Source organism: Cuculus canorus, chromosome 17 (assembly GCF_017976375.1).
Source record: "Cuculus canorus isolate bCucCan1 chromosome 17, bCucCan1.pri, whole genome shotgun sequence".
Lineage (NCBI taxonomy): Eukaryota > Metazoa > Chordata > Aves > Cuculiformes > Cuculidae > Cuculus > Cuculus canorus.
Genome location: NC_071417.1, coordinates 10,082,425 through 10,090,289, shown reverse-complemented (window position 1 = coordinate 10,090,289; position 7,865 = coordinate 10,082,425). Strand labels below are relative to the sequence as shown.

The window sequence follows — 7,865 nt, the reverse complement described above, 5'->3', positions numbered from 1 at the left end:
AGGAGCCCGGATGTTGCCAAGGGGAGCTGGCGCCGCGCTGCATTCTGGGAGCGGTAGCAGCTCTGCCCAAGCCTCGCCTTCCTGCTCCCTCCAGGCGCCCGGATGTAGCTAGGGGTGGGGGCAAGGAGCGGGGGAGTCGCAGTGCGTTCTGGGAGCGGGGGGGGAGGGCACTAGTTGTCAGTGGTGCCTTAGTAACAGCACTCTTCGCGTTCTGAGCAAGCGTGACCCTCGCCGCCACCCGTAGCGGCAACCGCGGCTCCCGCCAATTTGAAAGGCTGGGGCGGCTGAGGGAGCGTGGTCGCGGTTCGTCACCGGCCTCCGGTGAGGGGACAAGGGGCGGCTTCGGGCCCTATGGGCAGCCGTGGCCGCTGCGTGGTGGGGAGGACTCTCTGGCACTGAATTCCCTATAGCTTTGGGCGCAAAACTTGTCCTCGCTGCGTTCGGTCGGGCTCGCTGAGGGCGGCAGCTGGGAGGCACCTTGCTCCCACGGCTGAGCTGTGGCTGCTCCAAACACGCAGTTTGCCTTTAAGGGGCTTGTACCACTCTTTCTCCGAGGTGCAAAGTCACAACAGAATAATAAACAGTTTATATGTGGCCAAAAGTTCTTCAAAGCTGTCTGCCTAGCTGCATAGAATCGTGAAGTGGTTTGGCTTAGAAGGGGCCATAAAGATTATCTAGTCCAACCCCCCATTGCCTCCTTGGGTCATCCACTGGATGAAGGTGCTCAGGGCCCTTTCCAACCTGATCTTGAATGTTTCCAGGGATGGGGCATCTCCCATTCCTGGGATTCCAGTATTTCACCCCTCTTAGCTTAAAATAATTCTTCCTAATCTCTAGTTTAATCTTAATATCTAGTTAAAACTGTTGCCCCTTGCCCTGTTGCTATAGGCCCTGCTAAAAAGTTTCTCTGTGTTTCTTATAAGCCCTCTTTAAGCACAGACGCTATGATAAGGTCTCAGAGTCAGAAGCTGAAACAGCCCCAACTCTCTCAGCCTCTCTTAACATGGGAGGTGATCTGGGCCTTTGATAATTTTTGAGCATGTTCCTTAAATGTTTAACACAGGTAAACATGTGGAATGATATTGAACTTCTTGCAAGTGATGACACAGGGAATCAGCAGCTCCCTGTAGGACTAGGACATGAATGTGGAACAGCTTTGTACCAAGTGGATACGCTTCTTCGAATCACATCTTCAGAAAAGGTGTTGTTCTTTTTCTTAGTACTATTAAAACACCAGAACTTCTTTGTCGTATTCTCTGAAGTGTTTCAGTCATTATATATAACACCCTTTTTCTTCTTAGGTGTCTGTTAATCCACAGTTGTATGCCTGCAGCTCACGGGATGGCAGCATTATTGTTGTTGACAGATCAGTGGCACTGCTTGACAGCACTGGGCAGTGTCTTCAGATGCACCTTCAGTTTGGTAAGGTCATTCCTTTGGAATTCCACTGGAAGTTAAAACTGACTTTTAAAATATATACATATGGTTTGTATTGGAATAGCTAGTGTCTTGCATATCTAAGTAGCCTGTAAAAGGAAGTATTATAATAAATATCTAAGTAATAAAAAGTGATTGCTGGTTCTGTATACGATTAACTAAATATTTCTGTACAATTTAATTAGAACTCTTGCTAACTTTTCATTTAAATTAGAATAATGGATGCGAAAACCACTCCCTGTGTGCCCTTTCCTGTACTTTTTTTAATCAAAATAATTTTGAAGAAATCTGAGTCACCGTATAATCCAGTTCCTGTGTTTCAAATATAAGTGTCTATTAATAAAACCCAAATCTTAGTATTTGACATTTTGCCATGGAACTTTTCAGATACTAATGTGGATGTAGTTGGTGTGTGTCAAGAAAAACAGTTTCTTGTCGTTGGTGAGAGAAATGGCAATTTTCATCTTATTCACATACCATCGAAACAAACATTGCTAACCAAGGTACAGTAACTTCTATTATAATTTTGCTGAAAACCTTCTGTTCTCAGAATTTCTTGAGTTGTTTTTTTCTTTCTTCCGAATATTAAAATATAAATATTCTTACATTTTGAACACACCTTGTAGTTTGAACAAACAAGGGACACTTTTGTTCCTATAAATACTGATTAAGCAAAATATTTTTGTGTGTGGAGTGTATAAGCAAGATCCAGTTCTTAATAAAAGAAAAAAGTTTAAAGTTTGAACCGATGCTCAGTGTTTCAAACAATTTGGAGCTGTTTGGGTTTTTTTTCAAATAAGATACGGAATAATAGCCTAACAGTCTTTGTGTTGATTCTGGTTTAGATTTTGGTAGAAAAACCTTCAAATGAAAAGACTTACTTAAATCTCTTTATTGAAAAAGATAATGCAGATGCAGGTAAGGCTTTGATTTCCCCCTCCGTTGTCTCAGTTTTTGTGATTTTGTTCCCCTTTAATAGCTCTCAGGGAAGGAGGCTGCAAAATAAATAATCAGGCTTTACTTTGCTTTGCACACACTAAATGCACTTTTCTTAATGCTTTCCTGTAAGAATATTTAGCTCTCTGTTTTCTATGACATTATCTTAGGAATGTCATAGGAAACAATAAACATTCCAAACTAAATACCTCTTTCTTTTGTGACCCTACTAGACAGCTCAAAAACGATGGATTCCTTCTCTCTTCTTGTATCAGACTTAAGATTTTTAGTAGTTTCTGTTCTCCAATAAGCTCACAGTCTTTTTCTTTCACAATGTAATGTATTGTAAATGTAGTTTTGCTATAAAACCAGAATTTGTAGTCTGCGTGCATACAAAAATCATAATTTCAAACAAAACTCTAGAATACACAAACTTATTCTACCCTTTGTTTAAGACGACAAAGTTAATGTTCAAAAATAGCCTAATGTATTGGTCAGATTATTTTTTGTCAGTTATTTGCTATCGTATTTATAAGCAAGTGGTCTCTATGGCTATTAAATGTTTAAGATAGAAATATTTGTGTTGGATTTTTTTTAGGTGTTTATCATATGTTCATTCTCACAAACAGTGGATTTTTCTGCATTATGTGTCTCCCACTTGCAAAAACACAGGAAGGTAGGATGATCTACAAACCACTTGGGGTTTCCATTTGAACAGGAAGAGCTATATTAAAAAGCTTTTCCATTCATCTTTCTAATGGGAAGAAGATATTGATTGATTTGGGATTTTCTATGTAATCTTAGTTTGCTTTTAAATGGAAACCAATATATAACTATTTCTGTAATAAAATTTTTTTTGTATTCTTCTAGTAATTTCTTTAATTTATCTTTCTCTGAGTCACTGCTTTAGAGAGAGGACTGAGTATTATGGGTGCAGGATTTTAAGGTATAATCAGTTTTAGCTGTACTAAAGAATATTTAGAATAATTTAATTTTTAATGCTAGATAAGTATAGTTATTAGTTAATTTTCTGTAACTCAATACTGTGATCAATAGAAATAGTACATGTCAAATATCCCAGCTAACGCTTTTTTCAGCACAGTAAGGTGAGGGTTAAACTATCCTACATGATGTTTAGTAGCTTAATTAAATTTTGAAAAAATGTATTTAACACTGATTTTTTTTTTTTTTAATGTAGCAATTGGCCAGATGGATACGACAACAGCAAAGAAAGTAAGGAATACCTACTAACTGGGAACGTGTTTAGTGCAGAGTTTGTAACAAAGCTTTGATGTACATTTCATTGACTACTTCCCAGTTTATTGTTACAATTCATAATTCTGATTATTGCTTTTTCTGCACATAGAGAAGCGAGCAGTTCAAAGTTTTATCCATTGATTGTATAAACAACTATTTTCTTCCCTGCTTTATTTGTTTTCCCTTCATCTTCCACCACACAAGTTACAAGGGCAGATAAAGACAGCTTTCATTTCCACTAAAGAGTATCACAGTCCTGGCTGCCAGAACTTTGTGATAAATAACTCAGTGAACAAAATCCATTTGATAATTGGGGTAAGTACTAAGAATGTTTTCTTAACAACTGTTACGTGATCAATGATATTTTTTGATCTGCAACAAAATTTATCTTTAGCTCGTTGAAAAAGAAGCTAAATTTTTTGCATGAAAACTTTTTGTCTTTCATTTCATTAACTATAAATTTAAAAGTTCAAATTGTGCAGTCTGTCCATAGTTTTTATACTTTTGTCCTTGTTGCATGACCTTAGTAGATGGCTGTGGTTCCTAGCCCATACAGGCAGCTCTCTTTTAGTCCCCTTCCTGAGCTGCAAGACAACGCCAACATTAGCAAGAACCTTCAGGCTCACGTTCAACCAGGGTTCCTGTTGAACAAACCCCTAAGCAGGAATCAAGTACAGAAAATAATAATAAAATGAAATATTTTCTAATAGAAACAAGCTTTCTGATCTCATTTGATTGAAGCTTGTTGAATTCAATACATTCTTTCTCAGTAAGTTTGATCTATATTTCATTTAGGTTTTATGTTCTATGAGAAAGGAAAGCAGATGTTCTGAAATAACGGCTTGTTTTTAGAAGAGCCGAAAACATTTGGGGATGCCGACTGTATCAATTACTGTAGAAAAAGCCAGTGTTGAAAGGAGGAAAAAAAAAGGCTAAATTAAAATAAATAAATGCACGTGTTTTTCTGAACAACAGTGCTCGCTGGGAATAAAGTTTAAGTTAGTTTTGCAGCTTTCCAAATGTTTTTGTAAGTCAAAAATCAATTGAAGCAGCAGACCGGTCAATGGCCAAATTTCTAACATAAAATCCCATTTTACTGTGCCTTTACAAACAGGGTAAAGGCGATTATGTGCTCTCCAGATGGGAGGTAGACACGACCAATAACCTGGTGTCTCTTCGAAGTTTTGCTGATTCAAGTCTGATCAAAGGTAAAGAAGAGAGTTTTTTCGTTTTATAGACAAGTTTAGAATTTCCTTGTAATTGCAGGAAATATCTTAACATTTTCAGTAATTTCATTGGTTCTTGTAAAGGTACAGGCAAAATGTATGCTTTGAATTTGTTCAGTTTGACTTAGATAGGTAAATCACAGCTCTGTTTAAGTTAAACTTTTCACCGGCCTAGGAAGTTCTATGAGATTTATTATCTGTAGGTTTCCAGTGCTTGGTTGTACATTTTAATATAAATAAATAATAAATAATTATTAATAAATTTAATTTAATTTTGCCTCAAATACATTTCTCAAGAAAAATACTAAGTTTATGTGACTATGGATGTCTTTTAGATGCAGCAAAACTCCAAGTTCTTGACAATCTGCTGTTTGTTTTAGATACAGAGGTATGTGTAATGATTTGGTTTAGTCTTTGTTTTCCAATGTTCTTTAGCCAGCTATATTTAATCTCCAAAATAAAATTGTGCATATACACAGAGGATCTTGATCTTACTGTGGTTTCTTTGTTCTACTCCTTGTCATTATTTAAGCTATGTAATATGTTAATATTCCGCTCAAAAAAGACAAAATATACATTCTACAAAGAAAATATGAAATCCATATCTGTTTTCTTTTAATGTAGAATATCTTAAGTATGTGGGATGTTTATTCTCTTACTCTGATTTGGAATTGGCCTTTAATACGTATTGAAGAGTTTCTTCTAAGTACAGAGTCAGAATCTTCTCCAGTCATAGGGTAAGTAAAGCGTTATAGCACCAATTCTGAAAAGTGAAAAGATGTCTAGAATTACAGGAAATTTGCCACAAACGCTTCATTTTCTGTGGTGGTGAATTTTTAGAAATCTTTGTTGAAATCTTACTACTCTGTAGGAAAAAATAATTGGACCGTAGATGTTCTTAACGCTGTGTTGAAGGAAAGAAAACCTTGGTGCTTTCTTCTTTTGCTTTGTTTCTGTTTACTGCTAAGGAATCTTGTATGTATCATTTAAGAAGTGCTTGTCTAAAATAAGGTGTATAATATTGCTTTCAAGTTTGCTGTTATGAAAAAGCCGGTCTGTCTTTTGGATAAATACTAAGATCTTCATTCTGCAGATGGACAATTCTAAATCTGGAGGTGCATGTGTTGGTTAAAATACAGAAGGAATTAATAGCAATTAAAATTAGAAGACAAGAGTCTTGCCTCCTTCCATTGCATGGTGCCACCTTGAACAAATAAGAATCAAATCCCTTTTAAAATCTTAAAAATGTCAGAAGTTAGATGTCCTCTACATGCTAAAACCTTGATAATTTTGGGTGCACTAGTGGGTTTTAAAATGTTCCAGTTTCCATGGAAATCTACATTTTCTAAAACTCAGAAGCCATAATATTTCACACTGTTTACGTAAGATTTATACAATAAGTTTTGCTTTCTTTTTTCTCTCTTGTTCTGCAGGCAAGAGCTTGCCAACGTTAAACTGATAGTTATGACAATACCAGATGACAAACAGGTAAAATGTCTGTGTTCTATTCTTCAATCGTTATGCAGTCACTCACACTAAAAAAGGGGGCAGGGAAGAAAAGGAATCGGCTAAATATTTGGAGCAGACAGAATTCTCAGGAGCTCGAAGTAATAACCAAAATGTGACCACATATATGCTAGGATATAGCGAGTGAGAGACCACTGCTGTGTCCTGTGGTGGTGACCTGTGCAAGCTGCCCTGCAGTTTAGGTTTGTTACAGATTGTTAAGAGGTTGCTTTGTTCACTTTTTTTGTAGGCAGATAGAGGAGAGCAGCAAAACTTACTATTGTCTTATACACCCTCACAGATTTCTTCAGAGTGATATCTCTGCTCTGCTCTGTTCAGCATCTGTTCCATGTACCGTCTGTGGAGTTAACTGAAAAAGAATGCCAGGATGAACATTATACAATTGGAAACCTGTCTAATTATGTTTAATAGGCCTATATAGAGAGACAACATCTAGAACCTCATTAAGCTTTCTCAAATTATACAGATCCGCTTTTTCATAAGAACTTCACTCCATAAGGATCCAGACAAAGTTCTGCAAACATCACTCTGTCACCAGTGTATGAGAAAAAAATTCTAACTTCTTTGTTTTCCCCTTTCTTTGACAGATGAGAAGTCTAATGGTTTTTGCATTGCCCACTATGCAACTGCTCTATTCTTTGGAAGTATCTGCTGTTTCTTCACTTGTTCAAAGTGGGATTGGCACAGTACGTTTAGATGATTTTAGTTGTTGTTGTTCTTCAAATAAATATACTTAATAGGTACACTTATTAAAGAGGGTACTGGGTATTTTTTGTTAGATTAGAATGAATTTGTGCTAGAAAATGTGCAGGAACAATACAAAGAAGGATTAAATGGTGTTCATAAAGGATGGAGGAAGAGATGCGATATACAGCAAACTGAATAGTTGAGTTTTAGGCTCAGGTCTATTGCAGTGTTTAATACTACTGCCAGTTCTTGCTTTTGCAGCTAAAAGCTGTATGGAGTTCTACGTTCTCTTAGCATAGAAAAATGATTCATTTGAGGTTTATTTAATTTCAGATGAGAGAACTGCTTCTTTTACTGCTTAAACTGCTTCCTTTTAAAGACTTTTAACAAAAGAAGGTCAAAAAAACTTGTGAGATCTTTATGAATTAGGAATGTTATAAAGACTGGTGAAGTGAGAATATCAAGTCAGAAGTATAAGCAATGCATCTTCATTGGAATTGTGAAAGTGAATAGTAAACTCTGGATATGATATGCATTAAAATGCAAAGCTGATGAAATTGCTTACCTTGTATGAAGCACTTGGCAGAAAAAAATCATATAGTGGAGGAAATAATGGCTAATATATGCCTTTTCTCTGATCTGAGATAATAACGTCAAGGTGGGAAATGCCAAGGTATATATTGACTTTATGGAATGTAGCACAGACATCAGATTCTAAAAGGTGTGAAGAGAGATACAGTGTGACCTGCTTATGGCTTGGACAAAATGCAAGAATATAATTTCGAGCAGATGATT

General features: G+C 36.6%; 1 protein-coding gene across 2 annotated transcripts in view; it reads left to right on the top strand.

Annotated features, from left to right (window-relative positions):
• Positions 1–101: 101 nt before the first annotated feature.
• Positions 102–7,865, top strand: part of KNTC1 (kinetochore associated 1) — a 40,674-nt gene continuing 32,910 nt past the window's right edge. Inside the window, exons 1-13 of one of the 2 annotated variants that reach the window (XM_054082861.1) lie at positions 102–141; positions 1,064–1,201; positions 1,302–1,422; positions 1,825–1,940; positions 2,283–2,355; positions 2,972–3,049; positions 3,572–3,606; positions 3,835–3,945; positions 4,745–4,838; positions 5,192–5,244; positions 5,481–5,593; positions 6,290–6,344; positions 6,971–7,069. In XM_054082861.1, coding sequence (XP_053938836.1) covers positions 1,070–1,201; positions 1,302–1,422; positions 1,825–1,940; positions 2,283–2,355; positions 2,972–3,049; positions 3,572–3,606; positions 3,835–3,945; positions 4,745–4,838; positions 5,192–5,244; positions 5,481–5,593; positions 6,290–6,344; positions 6,971–7,069 — 1,080 coding nt within the window. In that variant the 5' untranslated portion in view covers positions 102–141; positions 1,064–1,069. Of the gene's footprint in view, positions 142–185; positions 322–1,063; positions 1,202–1,301; positions 1,423–1,824; positions 1,941–2,282; positions 2,356–2,971; positions 3,050–3,571; positions 3,607–3,834; positions 3,946–4,744; positions 4,839–5,191; positions 5,245–5,480; positions 5,594–6,289; positions 6,345–6,970; positions 7,070–7,865 lie in introns of those variants that run through there. The other variant, XM_009560426.2, reaches the window with a different exon arrangement.